Here is a 23,220-nt window from a genome sequence, read left to right on the forward strand (position 1 = left end):
AATTAGGTCAATATTGATGGCAAGATGAATGCAGTATGTTATCAAAAAATACCGGAGGAACAGTTGCATTCATCAGCCAGGAAGCTGCGCATGGGACGTACTCTGACATTCCAAAATGACAATGATCCAAAACACAAGGCCAAGTTGACCTGTCATTGGCTACAGCAGAATAAAGTGAAGGTTCTGGAGTGGCCATCTCAGTCTCCTGACCTCAATATCATTGAGCCACTCTGGGGAGATCTCAAACGTGCAGTTCATGAAAGACAGCCCAAGAATTTACAGGAACTGGAGGCTTTTTGCCAAGAGGAATGGGCAGCTTTACCATCTGAGAAGGTAAAGAGCCTCATCCACAAATACCACAAAAAATGTCATGCTGTCATTGATGTTAAATGGGGAAATACACTGTATTAAGAACTGGGGTGTGTAAAATTTTGATCAGGGTGAGTGGAAGAAAAGATTTTGTGTTATCATTCATATTCTCTAAAAAATGGCCAAGAAATCATAAATTCTCCCAGGGTATGTAAACTTATGAGCACAACTGTGTGTGTGTGTGTGTATTTATATGTGTATGTGTATATATATATATATATATATATATATATATATATATATATATATATATATATATATATATATTATGATGGCAGCTTCACTCTGACTTTGACACTAACCCGGGAAGAATAGATAAAGTTATAAAGAATGTGTTACCCCAACATTTTCCTGATATCTGTCTGTTGCACCATGTTTTTATATTAAAGTGCATTCTGTTTTCTTTGCATTGCTTCCTTTCTGTGAAATACCTGATGATCTTGCCAGTTCCCCTGTTTTTCCCTTTTTCAAATTGGCCACACTAGGCATGAAACCACATCCCTCCCAGTGTGGTCAGTTTTCTTATTTGCATTCTACTTAGGAGCACATCTGCTGTCTGCACTCCAATGATCAGACTTGCGCTAACAACCTCCCCCACAGCACTTCACTGGAAGATCAGTGTGCTACTGTTTCTCTGCCCCCCCCCCCCCCCTCTGACACAGCCCTCTGCAGTCTGCACCCACACTTATTTCTGTTTTAAACTACATAGGCTGTTTAACAAGGTAAGGGTTTACATACACTTTATAAATACCTGTGTATTATGTGTCTTTTTAGGTGAAGTGCAATGAACAGCCTAACCGTGTGGAGATTTATGAGAAGACGGTGGAGGTTCTAGAACCGGAAGTCACAAAACTAATGAAGTTTATGTACTTCCAGGTAAATTGTGTTTTCTTATCTTTGTCTTTTCTGGGAATTGGTGCACCAGTGGTTTATCTGAAGCAGATGTAAATCCTAATTGGATGACATTTACGGGGGATTTACTAAAGTTGGAGCATGCAAAATCTGGTGCAGCTCTGTACAGAAACCAAACAGCTTCCAGGTTTTATTGCTAAAGTCTAATTGAACAAGCTGAAGTTAGTTAGCTGATTGGCTTCCATGCACAGCTGCACCAGATTCTGAGTGCTCCAGTATTAACAAATCTCCCCCTTGCTTTTCTAAAAAAACTGAAACAAAAAACAACTGCCATTTTTTCCTAAATGCACTTGTCGCCTTTTTTTCATCATATGTTACATTTCAGTTCTGCTAATCTTATGCAGCCTCTTAGCAACCACTTCCTGTGTACCTACACTGCAGAGATGTCTGCATATCTCAGGGTGGGTTCCCTGATGGTGACCATATTGGGCAATGTCTGCGTAATGTGTTTTAATGTGTTGTATAACATGAAATGTCTGAACAAAGACATACCTTAGTAGGATCGCCAGGTTTTTTTTTTTCCGATGAGTTTTAGATTAAAAAATATTGAAACTGCAAAATTAAAATGGCATTAACATGTTAAAGCTTATATGAGATTTTAGTGATTGGGTTTACATATGCTGTGCTTATCCCTAACCATTCAAAATTACATTTTGTTCCCTGATCCACCTGTGCTAAGTCTCCTGGAAGCTCTGGGGCAAAGGCTTTGAGTCCTAAAAAGATTATGTCACACAGAATGACTGGCAAGAGGCTGTAGGTCTTCCCTGAAGCACTCCTAAAGCCCTGCTTATGCCGGCCATACACGGTTCGAATTTCGAAAAAGAATTTTCGGACGAATTTCGCAACATTAGTGTCCTGCAGCAATGGCCAATTTTCGTGCGGAAATCAAATTTGAGGAATCGGACATGTTGGAAATTTTTTGAAAAACGAACGATTTTCTAATCAATGATAGGAGAATCGTGCGAGAAATGTAATAAGAAAAGAAAATTTATGGAGAGAAAAGAAGATTCCCGACCACGAAAATTATTTTATGTAGCAACATGGGGTGATATTGAGGGCTTGGTCGGCCGAATTTCGAAAATCAATGGTGGCGTCATCGTATCACAAAAAAAAAAAAAAAAAAACTTTCTGACTTTGAAAAGAAAATTTGTTCGAAATTCGACCGTGTATGGCCTGCATTAGTCTGGCTCTGGGAGAAAGCAAGAAATTGGTAAATTTATGGCTTTAGCATTGTAGCAATGTTTTCTAGAAAACATTAGCAGTTCACCAAATGATTTAGCCTATTTGCCATGCCGACATTTTAAAGTACCTTAAACATTTGCAGGTCCTTAGCTTTACTGGGTTTGCTAGACTTCTACCTTGTTCTGTCTGTCCTAGTATGAAACCAAAGAAAACTCCCTACAGCCGATGTTGGGACATATAGAGTACGGGCATCGAAAAACAGGCGCAGCATGGAGCAGAAGGAGATTCGAAAAATCTCCGAAGATGAACGGTGCCTGCGCCGTGAATCCAGGTGCAAGCCCCACCATTCAAGCTGCACATATTAGAGGGCCCCTCGCGGGCTAGCTTCGCTTACCACGCTTCGGGCACGCCCTCGCTTCGCTTGGCTATTTTTATTCTAACTCTATGTCCACTTGGATGGTGGGGCTTGAACCTGGACTCACAGCGCAGGCGCCGTTCATCTTCGGCTATTTTCAGAATCTGCTTGTCCTGTGTACTGTGCAGGCACAGTACACAGCGGACACTATCCGACGGGGGACAAATTCCCGACAGGACACCGGGCAGCAGGCAGAACTCATACCCTGTAGGAGCACAAGATGTGAGATGGCAATGCATTATACCATGTCCTGTTCACAGTTCATAGTATATGTCTTATAAAGCCCATGTTTGGTCAGCTAAGTCAGCAAATACTATACCTAAATATTTGACAAGTAAAGTTATACATTTGCAAAATATCATTCTGTTTATATTCTTTTTGTATAATCAATACACTTTCTTTTGCCTTAAAGCCCAACTGAGGTCACAAAATAGATTTGCAGTCAGACATTGCACTAATTTCCATTTTCATAGACTTAGGTCCTCTTTCCTGTTATAGCAGTGGTACCAGATGTCTGTATTTGACTTTGCAGGTCAATTGATAGCAGACCCAGTGCACTCATTAAAGCAGAACTCCACCCAAAAGGGCAAGCTCCGCTTATTTGCCTCCTCCCCCCCTCCGCTGCCACATTTGGCACCTTTCAGGGGGGAGTGAGTACCTGGTTTTGACAGGTACCCGCTCCCACTCTTGGCTGAATTCGCTGTGGCAAAGTCATCTGGAAGTTTGGCCCCCTCCTTCTTCCCTTGCCACCAGGCCATTCACGAAGCTTCGTGCATACGCAGTAAGGAATTGGCTGTGAAGCCACAAGGCTTCACTGCCGGTTTCCCTTACCCGAGATGGCGGCGGCAGCACCCAAGAGTCAATTGAAAAATCAGCTCAGGTGAAGACACTGCTGGATATGTGGGAAGGTAAGTATCCTAATATTAAAAGCAGCTACAGTATTTGTAGCTTCTGACTTTTCATTTTTTCTGAAGGAGCCTGGAGATCAGCTTTAATGTATCAGTCCTGGTAAGATACTCCCATCTCCTTTTCTCTGCAAAGCAAGTCTTTAGGCCCCATTCACACCTGGGCGTTTTGTAGCTTGAAGCCTGAAGCTACAAAACGCTGGAGGGGAAAAAATCCATTATTCTCTATGGAGATGGTTCACATCTCCACTCCAAGTCGCCTGAAGCCGAACGCCTGAAGCTCAAACAAGTTCTAGACCCTTTTTTGTCGCTCGAATCGAGCAGATTTGGGCGTTTTTCTTCTTTTTACATTGGTGACCTTTAGCCCTGCACAAAATTGCGGCTAAACGCTGTATAATTGTGCGATTTTTTGCCTGAAAACGATACGCTCAGGTGTGAATGGGGCCTTAGGATGCTTATGCTGAGGGGTGTGGCTATTACTCAGCTCTGGCAGCACAGAGTACTGGAGGAGGAAGACAGGAAGCAGCATTTCTACTGAAAGAGAAAGGTATGGAGAGAGAAATCAAAATCGGTCAACAGTCATAACACGTAGGGGAACAGGACCATCCATAATGGATCTAAGTATACTTTATAAACCACCTCTTCTTCTGAGCACAATGTACTAGCTGTCAACCATAATCACTTTCAGCGTAAAGCCATAGAGAGGTTCTGCAATGAGGTGAAGCGCCTCTGTCACGCTGAGCGCAGGAAGGATTTCGTGTCGGAAGCCTACTTGCTCACCCTGGGGAAGTTCATCAACATGTTCGCTGTACTAGATGAGCTAAAAAACATGAAGTGCAGTGTGAAGAATGACCACTCTGCTTATAAACGGTAAGGAACCCTGATAATAACAGTTGTCATGAGGATTTTTGTCAGTTTCTTTCTTCTGTCCCAGCATTTTTTTTCGTTTTGGGAAGAGTGGAGAGGGTTTTATTGCTATCTGTGTCCCCATTAGGGAGATTCACCTTCTCTATTTGCCATGTTTACCGTTATCAACAAAAGTGAAAAATCTGACATTTTGGTTTGTCCCAATAACAGTAATAGAGGGGAACGATTCTACTTGGGATACTAGTTCATTTGACCCTGGTGACAACCAGGATTTCCTCATTTTGGATGGACTTCCTATCACTTCCTGTTTTGGCTTTGGGATAGAAAGTGAAGGGATATCTCTCCAATGGGACACAGAGGGAAGGAACTTTGACAGAGGTTATAACCCTCCCTTACTCTAGCCAAAATGAAAAGAAAAAAAAAGTTTTCTGGTGAAGTCTCGTAATGGACATGTTCATGTACAGCAGTAAAGACCTGTCAGGGGATCAGTTCCTGCCTTGTACAGTTGGTGTTTAGGCAATGTAATGTGGATGCCATATGTTCACAAAGATATTGAAAGACACATGCACTGGAAGATACTAAAAGTACATACAGATATCCCCTGATGTCTTTCATACACACAGGTAACTTTTTACTGGTTGGGCTTCTTTAGATATCTACCCAAAACTTTAGCTCCGGATAGCAGGGAGAAAGGTTAAAAGGTTTGCATTGTTGCCCAATTGTGGAAAATTTTCTCTGACTTCCTGCCCAAGGTTGCAATGGGCATTGGAACAGGAATTGAAGGGAAATCGATACATAAAAAACTCAGGCCGTAATACACTGATAATCAAGCATTCAGCTTCAAGCATTCGTAATACGTTGAGCTAACATGTGGATGTTAAATTGAAATAAGATTTGCGAACTTCTCTTTGAAAACACTGGATATGGTGCTACATGCAGTTTTTATGTTTGTATAATGAACTTTATGATTTAGTGAATTTACTTTCTGTTACCATTTTCTATATGCCCAGAAAAAAATCCATTGCTACAAGAATGTTTCTGTTTTACATGTATTTGGGGATATGTGTATATAGGACAGAGAATCGTTATCCTTTACATTTATACTTAGTTATGCATTGTTTATGTATATTTTATTCCAGTGCTGCCCAGTTTCTGCGGAAGATGGCAGACCCTCAGTCTATACAAGAGTCACAGAATCTCTCTATGTTTCTGGCCAATCACAACAGGATCACTCAGGTAAGAACACTTTTTGCAACCCTGTTAACCACTTCACCCCCGGAAGATTTTACCCCCTTCGTGGTCAGAGTACTTTTTCTCGAAAATAAACATTGGGGCATTTATAACATTAATGTATGCTGAAAGCAGGATAGTTCTCTAAACTGATAGTGTTTCCGAAGTATTTGAAGTCTTTTATTGTAAAATGTATTAAAAATCACTTTCTGCAACCTAAACCGCGTGTACTGCTCTATACCAGTTAAACCTGAATGCCAAGCAAACAGCTAAGTACACAGTTGAAATACATATGTGTGAGTTGTTTTACCTGCCAAGGATTTGTAATTCTGTTAAGCCAATTAGGGCTGCAACTAATGATTATTTTCATAATCAATTAGTTGGCTGATTAATCGGATAAAAACCTTGAAAAAGTGTGGTGTACTGAGCTGTATGTGTGCTGCACTGTATTTTCTGATGTACAATAAATGATGAATTCTGTATGCAGGCAAACTAATTGTCAATTAGCTGTTTCAGCCCTAGATAGAATCACCCATACATGAGAGCATAGTCATGTCCTGGATCCTTCTACAGACTACAATGACATATGGCAAAACAGCCTAGTCCAGTATCCATCCCAGTCTGTAATTTGGACAGAAAAGTAGCAGCAGCTCATAGTTACATAGTTAGTCAGGTTGAAAAAAGACTCAAGTCCATTTAGTTGAACCAAAAAAAAAAAATATCATACAATCCCATTTACCCAATCCTATACCCACAGTTGATCCAGAGGAAGGCGAACCCTATAAATGTTAGTACCCAGTTATATTATGTACATTTAGGAAAGAATCCAGTCCTTTCTTAACCACTAGGTGTCCTCGCTATAGCCAAAAGACGGCTACAGAGCAGACTCCAGTTGACAGGAGGGCGTCCCTGGACATCCTCATGTTTACTTCCGCGATGCGCGCACCCGTGGGCGTGCATCGGGAAAATTCTGTGTTGACCGTGTCTCTTGGACACAGCCAATCACAGATCGTGCTAAATGGCCAATCACAGAGGCCATTTAGCACTCAATCTGAGTGTCCAATGGGAGATTATCTCATATGTAAACATATGAGATCATCTCTCATTGCCGGCTCTCCCTCCTTACACAGAGACAGCGTGTGAGGAGGGAGAGCGAAAGGCTACAGCGTCAGTGAAAAAAAAAAATAGAAAATACAGTGCCCACAATACCTGTCACTGCCATCTGTCCTCAGCGCCATCTGTCCCCAGTGCCACCTGTCAGTGCCATCTGTCATCAGTGCCACGTATTAGTACCATCTGTCATCAGTGTCACGTGTCATCAGTGCCACATTAGTGTCACGTGCCATTAGTGCCATCTGTCATCAGTGCCACGTATTAGTGCCATCTGTCATTAGTGTCACGTGCCATCAGTGCCATATCAGTGTCAAGTGCCATTAGTGCCATCTGTCATCAGTGCCACGTATTAGTGCCATCTGTCATCAGTTTGACATGTCAGTGCCACATATTAGTGCCATCTCTCATCAGTGTCACGTGACATCAGTGCCACGTATTAGTGCCATCTGTGATCAGTGCCACATCAGTGTCACGTGCCATCATTGCCACGTATCAGTGCCACATCAGTGTGATGGGTCATTGTCCTGGTGCTCCAGGGCCTTCAAAAATGTAAAAGGTAGTCAACATGTTTGGCCTCTCTATGTGGCCAGGCTGTGAAAAAGTCCCACATATGTGGTATCATAATACTCAGGAGGAGCAGCAGAATGTATTTTGGGGTGTCATTTGTGGTATACACATGTCATGTGAGAGAAATAACCTATTACAATGACAATTTTGTGGGGGGGGAAAAAATCTTCATTTTGCAAAGGGGAAAAAAATGAAGACATCAAAAACCTCACCATGCCGTTTACTAAATACCTTGTAATGTCTACTTTCAAAAAAGGGGTCATTTGGAGGGTATTTGTACTTTCCTGGCTTGTTCGGGTCGCAAGAATTTAGATCACCAGTACATCAGATGTGATCAATTTGTAGACTATAACTTTCACAAAGACCAAATAATATCCACTAATTTGGGTTATTTTTACCAAAGATATGTAGCAGTATAAATTGCAGGCAAAATTTATGAAGAAAAATTTATAATTTGTAACATTTTATCACAGAAACTAAGAAAAATGCATTTTTTTTCAAAGATTTTCAGTCTTTTTTCTTTTATAGAGCAAAAAATAAAAAAACCCAGAGAGGATCAAATACCACCAAAAGAAAACTCTATTTGTATAAGAAAAGGGACAAAAAAATCATTTGGGTACAGTGTTACATGACTGAGTAATTGTCATTGAAAGTGTGAGAGCACCGAAAGCTGAAAATTGATCTGGTCACGAGGAGGGTTTAAGTGCCCAGTAGGCAAGTGGGTAAAGCAATCTACTTAGCTGGCCAGAACCACCTCGGGACTGAGTTGGTTCCACATTTTCACAGCTCTTTGCATATTTGGAGATGAAATCTCTTTTCCTCTAGATGTAAAGAGTGCCCTTCTGTACTCAGAATACGTAGGTGTCTGTCATGATAAGAAGAGAATCAGCTAGTATAACATTGCACTCATTTGTTTCATGCTTTGCTCTTTTCCTTTTAGTGCCTGCACCAGCAGCTGGAGGTGATTCCCGGCTACGAGGAGCTGCTTGCTGACATTGTCAACATCTGTGTGGATTATTATGAGAATAAAATGTATTTGACCCCAAGTGAAAAGCACATGCTGCTAAAGGTAACCCTTACAGTGAAAATGTCTCTTTTACGATGTGTGGGAACTCGCTTCAAACAGTGGAGTTTTAACTACTTGCTTTTCTTCTTTTGTTGAAATAAAAATCAAAGAGTTGCCCTTTCAGGGGTTTTGAGCGTTTCTCTCTCACAAAGAAATAGATATTTAGGCTCCTGGCTTATATCTGCAGCGCTGCTGCCCTGGCCTCACCCTTTGGGTTTTGGTTCATACACCTGGCAGCCCTTTGCTGCTCTGGCTCCCACCTCTCTCCTAAGAGGAGCCCTCCTGACTCCTGGCAGAGACCTCCTCTGCTAAGGTGAAGCCCAGAACCCTAGTCAGGTCTCTTATAAAAGCCCAGCACACACCTGCCCAATTTGTCTGCTGGTGGTTCTGAAAACCAGGACCCATGATTGGAGAGTTCATCCCTCCCAGATCTCTATGAAATCTCCAGGTTCTGGGTTTTACCCACCAATGAGGAAACTTTTCAGTTTTCTCTGAATGATACAAGCCCCCTGGAGCCACTCAATCTACCTGAATGAGAATAAGCTCTTTTTACGATGTACCACAGGAGGTAAAGTTGGCCAGCTCAATGTAAATCTGTTTTTCCAAGGCAGGGAACAGCAATAGGTTCACTTTAATGCAGACCTCCACAGACTCACATACTGGCCTTCCTTTTGCTCCACTGCTGTTCTCTTCAGCCGGTGAAATGAAAGAACACCCATGTGTAAGTTAGAAGTTCCTGGTGTTGAAGCGTACACACGGGGCCGGTGTTACCACTAGGCAAACTAGGCAGCCGCCTAGGGAGCACTGCTGTCTACGGGCACCTGGCCGCTGGTTTCCCTCCACATCTGCATGCTCTGCAGGCTGCAGCATGTAACTAACTCAGTCTGACCAGTAGTGTAATAAGAGCTGCAGCACAGCACTGGAGCCAGCACTAGAGGAAGAAGAGCCAATGCTTCCTGTATAGTGGCACCTTCTGTCACATGGGCAAATGGGGTGGAGACAATGGTGGTGGCAAAATTAGGTTTCGCCTAGGGTGTCAAAAAATCCTTGCACCAGCACTGCGTACACAGGGCCATGAACTACCCACATGACAGTGCTAATTGGCCTATTGCTGTCCCATGTAGTGAGTCACATGCTTCTCTTTACCCGAAAGTCCAGGAAATTTTCTTCAACTTTTGGCTCTGGGTGGAGCAGCAGGAAAGCAAAGTAAAGCTAGGTATACTGTATGCTCTAATCTCCTGTTATTTGGCAGAAATAATACCAATAATAATATAGCTTCCATCAATGAAAAGCACTCTATGAGTGGAAGAGGCAGACTTTTCATTCATCTGTCCATCCTCAATTCATACAGTGCTTTTTATTAGTGGAAGCTATAATACAGCTTCTATGAATGGAGGAGGGTCTTAAAGGACAGGCATAGTCGGCACTCTTGACTATGTCAGATCTAGCATCTGTAGTAACCCATGAAGCACATGAAGATTACTGCTTTGGGGGTATGGGGGGGCAGAAGATGGAAGATTTAACCACTTGCCAACCAGCTGCCTTCATTATACGGCGGCAGGTCGGCACGTTCCCGCAAATCACCGTAGGTGTACGTCGGCTCCTTCAAGGAGCCGTAACAGGCGCATGCGTTCCCGCTGTATGTTGGGGGACCCGATGAGTGTGGCTCGCGGGCACAGGAACAAGAGCCAGGACCTGTCAATATAAACAGACAGATCTCCTTTCTGACAGGGGAGTTAGAGACAGATCTGCTGTTCCTAGTGATTAGGAACAGCGATCTCTCTCTTCCTCCAGTCAGCCCAGCCCCCATACAGTTAGAAACACTCCCAGGGAACAATATTAACCCCTTGGTCGCCCCCTAGTGTTAACCCCTTCCCTGCTAGTGACATTTATACAGTAATTAGTGGCTATTTTTAACTCTGTTCGCTGTATAAATGTCATTGGTCCCAAAAAAGTGTAAAACGGGTCTGATCTGTCCGCTGCAATGTCGCAGTCCTGCTAAAAATCACTGATCACCGCCATTACTAGTAAAAAAATACATAAAAGATTTGAAAAAAAAAATAATAATAAAAATGCAATAACTCTATTCCCTATTTTGTAGACGCTATAAATTTTGTGCAAACCAATCAATATACACTTACTGCGATTTTTTATTTTTTTTTTACCAAAAATTTGTAGAAGAATACATATTGGCCTAAACTGATGAAGAAATTTGATTTTGTTTTTTGACATTTTTTGGGGTGGATATTTATTATAGCAAAAAGCAAAAAGCAAAGAATATTTGTTTTTTTGTTTTTTCAAAATTGTCGCTGTTCTTTTGTTTATAGCGCAAAAACAAACAAACACAGAGGTGATTAAATACCACCAAAAGAAAGCTCTATTCGTGGGGAAAAAGGACGTCAATTTTGTTTGGGTACAGCTTCACACAATCAAGCAATTTTCAGTTAAAGTCATGTATCACAAACAATGGCCTGGTCATTAAAGAGGAAGTAAAGGCAAAAAAAAAGGCAACCTGCAAGGCAAAGGCATAATGAGCTAGTATGCATAGCATACTAGCTCATTATGAATAACTTACCTGAGAACGAAGCCCCCGAAGCGGTCCCCCATCTTCATCTTCGCCGCTACCATGTATCCCGGAGTGACTTCCGGAGCCACGACGCCGTCACTCCTGCGTATGCGCACGGGAGCCGTCACGAGCGGCATATCGCAGTGATCTGTGGCTGGCTCAGTGCGCCTGCATGCCGCTGTCTACGGCGCATGCGCCGTAGAGAGCGGTGCCTATCTTTTTGTAAATATCTCCTAAAACGTATAGGTTTAGGAGATATTTATTGGACTTACAGGTAAGCCTTAATCTAGGCTTACCTGTAGGTCAAAGTGGTTTGTAAGGGTTTACAACCACTTTAAGGGGAAAATCTTCCTGTCTGTAAGTGGTTAAACAAAGACAGCAGCCATCAGCACATGGGACACCTATTGTAAGTACTGTCCCATGTGCTGGGCAAAAAGGGCAGGCATAGTCAGGCTCTCTTGATGAGAGCCTGTGACAGCCCATTAGTTGTATTTACCACACCAGAAGATTGCAGTGGTGGAGGGTGGTGCACAGATGGAGGAATCAGCACAGAGGACCCATCCCACTGTCTGTAAGTTATGTCCCTTGTGCTGATTTTTAAATTTTTTTTTACTTTTTGGCTACACTTATGCAAAACGTTAAAATAGGCCTATACAGTATGTGTGTGGGTAAAAAGGACACTTTACAGCAACATAGTATGTGGAAAAAGTTAATGCAAACATGCATTGAGCGCAAAACATTTCTCTTTCAGGTGATGGGCTTCGGGTTGTATCTGATGGATGGAAATGTCAGCAATATTTACAAACTTGATGCAAAAAAACGGATAAACCTAAGCAAAATCGACAAATTTTTTAAGGTGATGTCTACGAATCACTAAAATTTTGTTTGAGATCTTCTTTGTAACTGCATGCCATTTCAGTTTGTGATTATTTCATGTGATACAATCAAATTCATTCTTAAAATAATTACAACAAGAAGCTGCCCAATTCAGCATACTTTAATAAAAAATGCAGAGGTTACCTTCAATAAAAAGAATGCATGTCAGACTGGTGAGTAGATCCAGAGGTACAGGTGGCTAAATTTATATGCAAATATTGACTTTACTGTAAAGCTGAGATTGGCACAGCCCATTTTGCTTCCCAAGCCTCCCATTGGACACCATACACCAATGAGGAGGCATAGAAGGTGGAGGGGTGGGGCCCACGTCAATTTTTCCAATAAAAGGATGTATAGCTTTAGCTGCCTGAACTTCTAGATCTAGTAAACATTCTGCCATATGTTTTTTAATGTAACGTAACATCAGCTTAAGTACGTGTTTTTATCATATTTTTTTTAGTTTGAGCTTCACAATTTTTGTACAGAATTAAGTTAATCACCAGCAATCTCTTTTAAAAATTAGTGCAACATTGTAGATATGTATCTCAAGCTGCGTTTTAGAAAGACTATCCTATGCTAGCAAATGTATAGGCTACATTTTAGTCTAGTGAATTTGGAACAATGATCGGCATTTGGTTCATATTTGTGAAGTGCAGCTTCCAAACTTTGTTTTGCATCTCTGCTGTTTTTATGTTTCCCACCCCTGCCAATTTACTGGGGCTAGTTCATATAAGTGTTGAATGTGTAAGTCATGTCAGCCAATAAAATTGTAATTCTACTTATTCAATGCAGGTTAGAAAATTAGTGCCCTCACTGCCTGTCACAGTCAGTCACAAGCTAGTTGTTAAACATCTACACCAGGCTTTCTCAACCTTTTAACCCTAGGGGAACCCCAAAAATAATTTTCAGGTCTCGAGGAACCCTTGCTAAAACCAATTCATTAGGGGTCAATAGGAAGAATGCTCCTGATACTGGTGGTCAATAGGAAGAATGTTCCCCTTAAAGTGGTGCTCAGAATGCCACCCTTAAAGACAGCTAAAAAGATATTTTGTGTCATGCTGCTGGCTTTGCTAAGAGACGTTGAACCTTGAACCTTGTAGGCACCATCAAAAAGGTGGTTCATCAGTCACAGCTCAAGGAACCCCTAGCAACCTCTAGAGGAACCCGAGGGTTCCACGGAACCCTAGTTGAGAATGGCTGATGTACACAAATCAAGTACAGTACACAAATCAAGACAGCTGGATGCAATGGCCAACATAGACATTTATTCCCATGATTTCTTAGAAATCTGCCTGACCTATTATATCAAATGTTGAAAAAAGGTAAAGTATAGGTGATTCTCAAATTGGTTATTTTCTTGGTTAAGTTAGAAATAATAGCAATTTTGTAAGATAAAACACAATGGCCCTCATATATGAAAATTCCAAGTCTTGCTTCTAGAATTTCACCAACAGTGCAACTCCAGTCCTTTTGATATCAGTGCACAATGCTTCATTCACATGCTTTTGTAAAATGCTACTATACTGGATTGTCCTAAAGTCTAGTGCCTTTCATGGCCTAATTTTTGATGATTTGTGATGGGTGGAGGAGAACACGCCACTGTGACAAACACATGGGAAAAGTGAAGAGAACTTCTGGCTGTATAGTGTACTTTGAGTGGGTAAATAGATGTATTGGGGAGTTAATTTAGGCTCAAACGCTTTGGCTGCTGTAGAGCACTAGTTAAAACCACTAACATGACTTAAAGAAAATTCACAAGCAATCAAAAACTGCTAACCTATTTATTTATGTACTAATCCCTTCTAGTCAAAAGAAACGCCAAATTATTGTGCATTAAATAAGTTATTTTTCTCTGACATTACTCCATATCAGCTGCTCCCCAGACAGAAACCCGATTTGTGGTTGTTCCCTTTGTGGACCTCAAGCAAACCCGATTGATGTCTCCCCCTGCTCTGTGAGTGCGCATGTTGGCATGATGTACTCCTTTCAGTAGGGCAGACGATTCCCGGGAAACCAACCACAGCAAACATGAAAATTTACAGATAGAATTAACAAATATTTATATACTTATTGCCAGTTTTATTCATGTCCTACACTGGCTCCTGTTCACATTTGAGAAATGCTACTGTGAAGCTTTTTAGCACGTTTTTTGAGCAGCACCGTTAATTTTAATGGGCCTCGCTCCACTCCAAAGGTGCACTAAAGAAGATCATGTACCAAATGTTAGACACGAGCCAAGCATGGTTTATGTCTCGTTTTTGCGTTTTATTTTATTTTTGTGCACGAAAAACACGCGCCAAAATACGAGACTGCTACCTGCTTTGGGTCACAAGTAATAAATAATCGCACCACAAACCCATTGCACGTTTAATGCATGTTTGCAGACACTACGCCCAGGATTTAAATGGGACAGCCTTGATATACAAAAGTTCTCCTGTTTTGTGGTCAGTACTGTATTTGTTGTCCACAGATAACAGGAGACTCTCACTGACAGACCCCCCCCTCCCCCCTGTGTGTGAGTGGTGACTGGCTCTTGTCTTGGGCAAGTACATGGTGCTGGAGACAAGTGCTCTAAATCAAAACGAATTAGCCATTTGACTCCTATTGAGCACTATAGAAGATCAGCGGTGGAGGGAGGGGTGGCATGCTGTTGACAATGTTAGCACAGCATCCACCACACCTAGGAGGACAGGAGGAACTCAATATTTGTTTGGTGAGACCCCTTCTTTAAAGAGGAGCTACAATCTCCTACTCAAAAATGTAATGAACACATCCCCTCAATCTTTAAAAATCGCTGGACTTACTTTGGATTTTGTCAATAATGTAATTATATTCCTTACTTGCCAAAAGTCCTGTTTACTGGCCCTTGCAAAAATCCTGGTGGCGGCCATCTTAGATATGGGCATCTGCAGCCCACGCCACTGAGTTCTAGTATTTAGTGCAGCTGGCTACCCAGCATGCACCTCTCGATCGTGTAATTTCATGTCTGGAAATACTGTTATATTAGACGCTTTGGCTACCTGAAGACTTCTCGGATAGATGACCCCGATATCCCAGGAGTCAACAGTACAGCCTAATGATGTAACCGCCTAGGTGGCCACAACCGGAAGTGACAGGAAAATTAAAAGAAAAAAGTGTTGTGTACTAATCTGGGAATGCTCTCTTGGTACTAGAGTTCTAGATGGCAAGACTTGATACTCTTATATGTGAAGTCCTACATGTTTTATGATGGTGCTCCAGTGTGTTCATGTACAAAGATCCCTGTGCAGTGTTTCTGTGTGTCTAAGTGTGCAGTCCGTCTGTTTTCTCTCTTACAGCAGCTGCAGGTGGTACCTCTCTTTGGAGACATGCAAATAGAGCTGGCCAGATACATTAAGACCAGTGCTCACTATGAAGAGAACAAGTCAAAGTGAGTGCATGCCGTAATGTCTCTCGGCAGTAGTAGGATGAGCGGTGATCACAGTGGAACTTGATGTGTCATACTTTATGGTAACTGGCGAGGAAACCAATATACACAGCAATAAGCAGCTTGTAGTTGTAAAATGCTTTTATTGTGATTTGGGCTTTGCTGCTACAAGCTGCTTAGTGCTGCAGACAGTAAGACAGTAGAGTTGATTATGAAAGGGTTACCCCCACCCAAAAGTGATATTTTAGTTATAGGTGTTGCTTGGTTAGCTGAGTCAGTTTGTAGCTTCTTCTGTTTTTTTTTTTTTGGATACCCCAACAGTAAAATTAAATTTCTGTTATTCTAAACTCTGTTCCTGACCACCTGATAGTTTTGGGAAATTCCTGCCCACCTTTGTGTGTTCCAGCGTGTTTTTTTTTTAAGTCTACATTTTATAACACAAGAAAAAACAAGGAATGGAAACCCCACCTAATGGCCACAGCAAGTGTGGAATCCACAGCACATAGATCTCACTAACAGAGCCCCATAGAGATATAAAACTTTGTTAAGTGGCTTAACTATCTAGCATTTATCAGACGTTAAAAATATCACTTTTGGGCGGAGTGACCCTTTCAAAATTGGAGCCTTTACCCACTGATAGTGTAAATGATTCTTGTCCTAAAGAAATATGGAGGCTGCCACTGATGCCCTCTCTTTCTGAAAATGTTAGTTGCCTGGCAGTCATTCTGATCCAATGGATCCAGTACTTTTTTAGTCACTCAAAAAAGCATGCAGGGGTTCTGACTTTTTTCTGTGGCTTTTCTGATCTGCATGTTTGTTCCAGGTCAGTAACTATGAAATTACTGAAGCCGCTGGATGTGTAAGGCAGTCAAACAATTAGCATTTTCAAAAGAAGGTCAGTCAGCAATAGAAGAATTTATCTTTTTTCTCATTAGTGGCCCTGCCATGGAAACTGCTGTTCTTTGGCCCCCCTGGACTGTTTTATAGTTTCAGGGCAGTAAAGCTGAACTTGTTCAGCTTCACTGCATGTCAGAGAATGGAAGCTTCCATGTAAGGCTTCTCAAGCTGTTACGTAACTTTGTGTTTGATTTTTTTGTTATAGGGACAATTTTCGTGAACAGATCATGTAAAACGTTATTTATCACATAGTCAGCATTAAGACATGGACCAATTTCCTGAAAGCCGATCAGATTCAAACTTTCAGGTCAAGTTTTAATTGAATTGGTGTCTGTGAGGAAATATCTTCAATTCTTACTGCTGACACTTGAATTCATTACAGCAGGGGTCTCGAACTGGTGGCCATCCAGCTGTTGCAAAACTACAAGTTCCATGAGGCATTGCAAGGCTGACAGTTACAAGCATGACTCCCACAGGCAGAAGCATGATGGGACTTGTAGTATCGCAACAGCTGGAGGGCCGCCAGTTTGAGACCCCTGCATTACACCTTTTTCTGTACAATTAGCGACAGCAACCAGTCAGACCACCTTTCCATCAGTTTAGAGCAAGTAGAAAAATGAATATTGATTAAGGGTTTGGTTGGTATTGATCATTATGCTTTAACATTTTGCTCTTTACCCACTTATAGGTAGCTATTTGATCAGACTTTTACATACACAAGGCTGTAATACACTCTGTTCTTTTCTGTAAATTTTTTATGAAAATTAGCACTTCTCTAAAACCCATCTGACCCATGGAGCCCAGAAAAGAGACTAGGAAGCAGGAGTCACTAACAAGACAAGTTCCAATTGCAGACAGTCCTTTCTTAACGGTTCTGTACTAAAATGTCTGAGATAAGTAAACGTCAGTATCCTAAAGGGCACACATCAGCCTTGGCCTGAGATTCATTAAGTGTTCCTACAACTGAATCATTAAGCTGAAGATACACATCGCAGTCTGATTATACAATCTTCTACCAACAATTTTGTGTGAGGTTCTGCCGGGTCTGCCTGTTTGGATACAAGTTGAATGCATCCTTTAATCCAGGTATACACTGATCGAAATTCAACTGGTTCAGCAGGGGCTAGCCGAATTTCGATCCATGTATGGGCAGGCTGGTTGTATAGAAGTCGATCAGTACAGCCTGTCAGATTTTTCCTGATTAGTCAGTGCAACCTGCTGGTTGAACAAAAATAAAATTGTATAATGTATGGGCTGCCTTAAAGAGGTTTTCACATTATGTCGTTTTGGTAAATCTAAAGAAGATTTTTATCTATTTACTTATCTAATTTAAAGAAATCTAAATCTATACAGAGATTATAAATTATTGGGCCAACTCAACGCTGGTCAGTTTAATTGGTAATTTCTGCAATTGAAAGGTGCTGAAATTCTCTATAAATTGCAAAGTGTATGGCTGTCAAAAGAGTAACTGCAGTAGTCAGAATCAACCCCTTCATTTTCTATAGAAGTTTATTAAATTATATCATGTAAAAAGTGTGGAGTTTAAGTTATAGGCTTTATTACATAACTTAAGTTAGCCATTGATTAATGCTTAAGGTTTGGAGTTTGGGTGATAACTTAAGCTAGTCAATTAAAGGTATTAAAATTGCAAGCTTTTGTGATGCCTTAGACCCCTTTGCCAAGATTTATACAATTGAATTGTATAAAGGCTGATTTAAAGAATCCTGAAAGCTTGCAATTTTAAAACCTTTTAATGGCTAGCTTAAGTTGTCACCTAAACTCCAAATCTTCCGCATTAATCAATGGCTAACTTGGTGTGATACACTTCTACAGCTAAATTAAATCATGAAAGGCTTAGCAAAATAGTAGAACGGACACATATATAACAGTTTATCATATTATATACTGTAAATCCATGGGCATATTGATATGTTAAAATCACTTTTGTATTATACGATAAATGCCCCTTCATTGGTTCACATTTGCACCTTCATTTTTAAGATGAATTATTGAATCATTAAAGAGCGGCCCCTTTGTCACCTCTCCTATAATACATTATGTGGTTATTGTTGGATGATATGCTGTAGTGTAGTTGTTACCTAATAAGCCCTCCTAGGCTCTTTCCATGTGCCCCTTTGAGGCCCATACACAGGTTTAAGCAGCTGTTTCCTGCCCAGGTGGACCTGCACACAGAGCAGTATCAGCCCGCAGTACAATATCTGTGAGCAGATGGTACAGATCCGTGACGACCACATCCGCTTCATCTCCGAGTTGGCCCGCTACAGCAACAGCGAGGTAAGAGGTTAATTTCCACCACATGGGGAAAATGATGATCGTATTATATATTTTTTGGGACTTCTAAGTTTTCTATAAATAATATCTTGAGAGATATGTCATATTTGTCCCCTTCTTATTTCTAGGAATGACAGCTATCATTTTTAATGTGGACTGTAGGTGAGGCATAACACCTCATATCATGACTAAGCCCTTGTACACGCGGTCGGAGATTCCGACAACCAAATCTGTCGGAGTAATTCCGACGGATTAATTCCGGAAGAGGTCCGGAAGTGATGTTGCATACACACGGCTGGACTAAATTGTTGGAAAATTCGATTGTACATAACGTGATGGCGTTATTTTGTTACGTGGGACTACGTTCAGGCTAGCCAATAGCTTTGGTCTAGGAAGTTGATCTGAGCATGCGTGGCACTTTGTCCGTTGGAGTAGGCTACACATGATCGGAGTATGTCCGATAGGGCATTTTGTCGGAAAATTTTACTGGCAAGTTGGAAAACTTGGTCCGTCGGATATTCCGACGGAAACAGTCTGATGCAGACCACACACAGTCGGAATATCCGACAAAACGGTCAGATAGGACACATTCCGTCGGAATCTCCGACCGTGTGTACAAGGGCTTAGAGTTTTATAAAGATGGATGAATGTGATATCTTTACAGGGGGTCAGTGTAGTTTTCTCACATTACAGTAAGCCATTTATTGATTTCACGTACATATATTAAGACAAAAACAATGTCAGGGTTTATTTTATTAACAATTCTTGAAAATACTTAATTTTCCATTGTCCTAGAAAAAACATTTTAGTCTGACTGTCAGCCATTTTGAAAGTGCAACCTATGACTCTAGAGAAAACCAACTATGTCACTTTGCCTTATACGGGGAAAATACTTACGTGTACATCAGTTTTCCAGCAGATCATAAAATCAGCATCCAATTATACATATGAATACACAGACCCAGTCAAACAATCCACAGAGAGTTATCCGGACCAGGAATCTCCCAACTTGACTTCCTGATCTGTCCAATTCATAGCAGATCAGGTGCCTGGGTATGGTTCCATTTATGCAGGCAGGTGGATATCCATTGTCTTTCAGATTCTTCCAAGGAATATACCTGATTTGTATCCATAGGGGTTAACTAATTTACCCGCCTTCCTGAGTGCATCGAGCTTGTTGGTTTTAGGTGACAGTAATAGGTTGCTAAAATATAGTTGATATCTATAGAGAACAGGGGTTTAAATATGTGTAATATGTGACTGACCGCAGGAAGCACCTAAGGTGATTAAAATGTATTGCTTGTGTGGTGCCATTTGTACATACAGAACATAGGAGTCAGATATTAAATATAATGGCTTTGGATTAGTTGCAGCCACCTGTATTACTAAAAAAATATATATATTCATATGCAGTATTCCATATTTACTTAACCATAAATTCTTTTTTTATAGTCCTTACAGCAGTAAGTAAAGAAAATATGTATAAAACCAATATGCATTCCTTTTAGGACAGATATGGGCAAACCAGTTGACGCTATCACAATCTGTGACTGCAGATTAAATAGTCGATATGATGTAAATCATTATATATAAATGTTTCTGTAGAGAGGACTGGAGAGCTGCTTTGAAGACTATCACTCCTCCTGTTTTCCTTGTGGTAGGTTGTGACTGGCTCTGGTCTGGACAGTCAGAAATCAGATGAAGAATATCGAGAACTGTTTGACTTAGCTTTGAGGGGTCTTCAGCTCCTTTCCAAATGGAGTGCCCATGTCATGGAAGTGGTGAGTCGCCAAGATCGGTTTTATGCATTTATGTATATGTCTTGTCCTCTGCTGACTTCTATAGAGAGCTCATTGCAGAAGACTCACACTGCTCTATGTTCTTTCTTGTGTTTGTTTTGATATGGTATTGGTAAGTGCAGTAATGGTAGATAAATTGGAATTATCATTTTTGCAAAAAATTGGGGCATTTTGGCTAAATGTTTATATTTCAGTTATATGTATTGAACTAATGAAGTCTAAATTGTGGGTATTTTTTTTTTTAATTTGCAAGGGACTTTATTAGCTTTAAGAGTTGGGAAAACCTTTCAACTGTCCTGGACCTGCTTTGTGCCAAAAATGGCCCCTCATAAGCTGGGGGCATAATGTTAAATACAGAGGAACAGAAAAAACCCAAGGGTCTGTTTTAATGGGCTTTGATAGGCAAATCATAACTAATTGTATGTGCAGTTGACCTGCATTTGACCTACTCTAGCTGCTTTTGAATTTCTTAAGACTTGATTTTTTTTTCTACTTACTGAAAACTCTTTGCATAACCTACAGCCAATTCCAGCAATGACACAATCAGTAAATCCCTTCACTAATGTATTTTGCACTTACTACAACTTTAACTGCCCAAGCATATGTGTTTCTCCATTAAAGTGCATGTTGTGCATGATGCACCAACCCAGTGGTCTCCAAACTGCGGCCCTTTGCTTGCTTTTTATCTGGCTCTTGGAGCACTTTCCCTCACACAGATCCAAGACATGAATCCTGCCACTGGCATGAACAATGGGACATAATTTCTGCTACTGACATCAACCATAGGGCACTATCTCTCCAATTGGCAACAAAGATGGGGCACTATTCCTCCCACTAACACCAATGATAGGGCACTGTTCCTTCCACTGACACCAACAATGGTACACTATTGCTCCCATTGACACCAATCATGGGACACTATTCCTCCAAATTACACTAACAATGGGACACTTCCTCCCACTGACACTAGAGATGGGGCATTATTTCTCCCAATGACACCAACAAGGAGGACAATTTCTACTTCCACTGGCCACAGAGAGAGATATTTCAAATGGTTACGATGGGTTTGCTTTGTGTGCATTGCTTATTGGCTAATTGTGGTCAATAGAAGTTATGACAACATTTGCATAATGTCACTTTTTTTTGTCAAACCACATAGTATTCCTGGAAGTTGGTTCATCCTACAGATAAATTCTGTAATAAGGATTGTCCTGGTACAGCGGAGGAGTATGAGAGAGCCACGCGGTACAACTACACCAGTGAAGAGAAATTTGCCTTTGTGGAAGTAAGACTGCCTTTGTTCCAACACCGCATTCAATGGCACTCCTAACCAACATTGGGGTTTATTTCATCATATGAAGAAAGAAGCAGCCCCTGAAATATCAGCCATAAAGAGATTTTACTAAAACTTGGAAATCTTTTGAATGGGACTCATGCATGTAATGGGCTGCTCACCTACCTAGTCTTGCTGTTACTTACAGTACCTTTTAGGTCTGATTATGCAAGTTAACAATTTTCATAGAGATTCGACGTATTATATATTCTTTGGAAATACCCAGTTTGTCCAGTAAATGGGAATGTAGGTGTAACAATAGCTGCGGTCCTAATAAATCTCAGGAGCAGTGGATGGCTCTACATTACTATACTAATGAACTGAGTGAAAAATAGATCTAAGGACTGCTCAGGGTGCCCAAAGACATTCAAACCATGACTGTTAACACAGTTAACATGTAACCTGAACTAAGCAAATATAGGAAAAACATTTAGTGCATTGGTATATTCCTTTATTAAAAATAATGAAATGTGTATTTACATACATTTACTATAAGTACCTGTCTTGATAGCAACCTCCTGTCTGCCCATATGCACATGGGCTAACCGGAAGCATGCTGACAGGAAGAGAGAGCAAACTGATGACTTATTACCAATTAAAGACCAAATTACTTAGAACCCCCATGTCATTTGAAAGTACTTCAAAATTGTATTTGCTTTTGACCTTCAATTTTGGAACTAATAGACTTTACTGAATGAAAACCCCATATACTCTACTGTTAGAAATGTGATCATTCAGGAAAAAAATTCCATCCTCCTCCTTCGAATTTTCACATTAGTGCAGTCGAAAACAGGCAGCTTAGTTTCAAGAGCAATGTCACACGAGCAATCCTGTATTTGGGTACAATTTCTGGGCGATAGAGACCACTTAGGCCGCGTACACACGCGGGGACTGTTCGCCCAACTTTGTCCGCTGAACAGTGTTTCGGCGGACAGTCCGCTCGTGTGTGGGCTTTCAGCGGACAGTTTCAGCGAACAGTCCGCTGAACAAGGTTTTTCGGAAATTCCGAAAAACTGTCCGCTGAAACTTTGTTTCAGCGAACAATCCCCTCGTGTGTAGGCTTGTATGTCAAACTAAGTTCCGCGCATGCTCAGAAAGGATTTACACGCCGAAAGTTATAATGCAGTGTATAGGACGTCGTATTTTTCATCCCGTCGTACGTGCCGTTCACGTCATCGCGCACGGTTTCAGCAAACTGTTCGTTCGTCGTGTGTGGCCATGTCCGTCCATGCTAATTTTGAGCGGACTGTTTGCCGAAACTGTTTGACGGACAAAGTTGGGCGAACAGTCCCCGCGTGTGTACGCGGCCTTACCATTGTCTATGGTTTCACGTCTCTGTTGGTAGAATTGCCTATCTGACAGGCTGCAAAGAAAGTGATATCACCCCCCGGTTGTGCTGTCTGGCAGAGGTGAATAAATCAAAAA

General features: G+C 41.1%; 1 protein-coding gene and 1 long non-coding RNA gene across 3 annotated transcripts in view; one reads left to right on the top strand and one right to left on the bottom strand.

The window, feature by feature from the left end:
* The window catches only part of CYFIP2 (cytoplasmic FMR1 interacting protein 2), a 137,431-nt gene that overhangs the window by 72,270 nt on the left and 41,941 nt on the right, over positions 1-23,220 (top strand). For both annotated transcript variants that reach the window (XM_077468404.1, XM_077468405.1), the window contains exons 6-14: positions 1,144-1,245; positions 4,472-4,653; positions 5,790-5,886; positions 8,501-8,629; positions 11,944-12,048; positions 15,386-15,477; positions 18,549-18,666; positions 20,325-20,444; positions 21,622-21,747. In XM_077468404.1, the coding sequence (XP_077324530.1) occupies positions 1,144-1,245; positions 4,472-4,653; positions 5,790-5,886; positions 8,501-8,629; positions 11,944-12,048; positions 15,386-15,477; positions 18,549-18,666; positions 20,325-20,444; positions 21,622-21,747 (1,071 nt within the window). The remainder of the gene's footprint in view (positions 1-1,143; positions 1,246-4,471; positions 4,654-5,789; positions 5,887-8,500; positions 8,630-11,943; positions 12,049-15,385; positions 15,478-18,548; positions 18,667-20,324; positions 20,445-21,621; positions 21,748-23,220) is intronic.
* Positions 1-23,220, bottom strand: part of LOC143960116 (uncharacterized) — an 84,017-nt gene that overhangs the window by 39,505 nt on the left and 21,292 nt on the right. The window lies entirely within an intron of this gene.

This window comes from Lithobates pipiens, unplaced genomic scaffold (genome assembly GCF_037356315.1).
Source record: "Lithobates pipiens isolate NorthernLeopardFrog02 unplaced genomic scaffold, aLitPip1_a1.2 Scaffold_8, whole genome shotgun sequence".
Taxonomy (NCBI): domain Eukaryota; kingdom Metazoa; phylum Chordata; class Amphibia; order Anura; family Ranidae; genus Lithobates; species Lithobates pipiens.